Here is a 1,956-nt window from a genome sequence, read left to right as displayed (position 1 = left end):
TATTACACACATGGAGTCTATGGTGTCAGATGATATCAACTAATGAGAATAAGAAGATAGATTAGAAATAAGACCTGATCAAGATGAAAAATGACCTTACTGCATGATGAAATGAATAAGAAGTAGAGGAAGAGTCAGTGATGACTTTAGAATAAGTGAAACAAGTGAGAAGTCTAATAACACTCAAAGAAAATTTCAAAAGGAGATGCTGGGTGAAAAGCTGAGGGCTAGGTCTTACCCAGTTAAGAGCTCATTCTAAGTCTTTGTGAGAATAATATTAGTAATGTGGTTTGGATAAAAGGAAGATTCCAGGGCACTAAGAAAACAATGGGAATTGAAAACTACAGGCAGGAAAATAATTAAAGATTTGTTCATGAGTTAATGTGTATAGACTTATCAGGAGAATATGAGTTGTGTGGAAACAGTCTCTGCAGGGAAGAGCAACCACTGTCTTCCTAAGCTTCCTTAGTAACACTCAACAGCTCTGTATCTCTATTCAGATAGAGTTTAGATCAAACAAGGCAAAGATAAAGATTATTTTTAATGTTTCTGGTTCCCTCTGAGTGAAGAGCTTCAACAGGAAACTACATTTGCCTACCATGTCCGAGGTGATGAACACCACCCAAGACCCCTTCTACTTCATCCTCACGGGCATCCCTGGATTTGAGGCCTACCACATCTGGATCTCCATCCCCTTCTGCTGTCTCTACACCATCTCCATCACGGGAAACACCACCATTCTTGCTGTCATCCGCACAGAGCCATCCCTCCTCCAGCCCATGTACCTGTTCCTCTCCATGCTGGCCCTCACTGACCTGGGTCTCACCCTCAGCACCCTGCCCACAGTCATGCAGCTCCTCTGGTTTAACAATCAGAAGATCAGTTTTGAGGGCTGTTTTGCCCAGTTCTTCTTCCTCCATTCATTCTCCGTTATGGAATCTTCAGTCCTACTGGCCATGTCCTTTGACCGCTACGTAGCCATCTGCCGCCCCCTTCATTATGCCACCGTCCTCACCAACAGTGTCGTTGGCAGGATGGGACTAGCCATCCTTTGCCGCTGTGTTCTGGCTGTTCTTCCCTCCCTTTTCCTACTCAAGCGCCTGCCCTTCTGCCGCTCCCACCTTCTCTCTCACTCCTACTGCCTCCACCAGGATATGATTCGCCTGGTCTGTGCTGACACCCGAGTCAACAACTGGTATGCTTTTGCTGTGGTTTTGCTCATTATTGTGATGGACCCTCTGCTCATCGTGCTCTCCTACACACTCATCTTGAAAAGTATCTTGGGCACAGCTTCGCGGACGGAGCGACTGCGGGCCCTCAATAACTGTCTGTCCCACATGCTGGCTGTTCTGGTCCTCTATGTGCCCATGGTTGGGGTGTCTATGACCCATCGATTTGCCAAGCATGCCCCTCCTCTAGTACAGGTTATCATGGCCAATATTTACCTGCTGGCGCCTCCAGTGATGAACCCCATCATCTACAGTGTAAAGACTAAGCAGATCCGCCAGGGAATTTTTCACCTCATTTCTCAAAGAAACACGCATTTAAGGTGAAGGACTGAATGTGCTTAACTACACAGAAATTGCAGGCATAGGTCTACAGGGAGAGTATAGTCAAATTTTTTAAATGGAGAGTGTAAAAAAAAATCCCATCATATTTTTAAGGGGGTATGACATGATCTTGGATTTAATCAGATTTTTGTTCTGGGAAAAACTAGCAGCAAACATTCTATCCAGAAGAGCTGTGGATCCAATTTGATCTGATTCTAGCACATTTATCTGCCAATGAAATAAGTGTCAATGACTTTAGTAAAGGTCTGTTTAAATGTTTTCTTCCTTTCTGAATATTTGTTCTCCAGTGGGCTTGGTTAAGTAAATGTGAATGAAAACCTTTGTTGTTGCCCCCACCACACATTCTCCTAGGCAGCTCCACTTATTCTAGGTAAACTCCACTTTT

At 44.3% G+C, this 1,956-nt stretch overlaps 1 protein-coding gene across 1 annotated transcript; it reads left to right on the top strand.

Moving 5' to 3' along the window:
- Positions 1-599: 599 nt before the first annotated feature.
- LOC129553913 (olfactory receptor 51Q1-like) lies at positions 600-1,553 on the top strand. The gene has a single exon (XM_055422596.2). It carries the CDS (start codon positions 600-602, stop codon positions 1,551-1,553), a length of 954 nt encoding a protein of 317 aa, XP_055278571.2.
- Positions 1,554-1,956: the final 403 nt, after the last annotated feature.

Source organism: Moschus berezovskii, chromosome 14 (assembly GCF_049115385.1).
Source record: "Moschus berezovskii isolate FMDL1 chromosome 14, NW_MosBer_1.0, whole genome shotgun sequence".
Classification (NCBI taxonomy): domain Eukaryota; kingdom Metazoa; phylum Chordata; class Mammalia; order Artiodactyla; family Moschidae; genus Moschus; species Moschus berezovskii.
Note: the sequence above shows the minus strand (reverse complement) of the source record. Positions and strands in the feature narration are given on the sequence as shown.

Coding starts and splice junctions, on each gene's coding strand:
- LOC129553913 (XM_055422596.2), top strand. CDS start 600: ATGTCCGAGGTGATGAACACCACCCAAGACCCCTTCTACTTCATCCTC.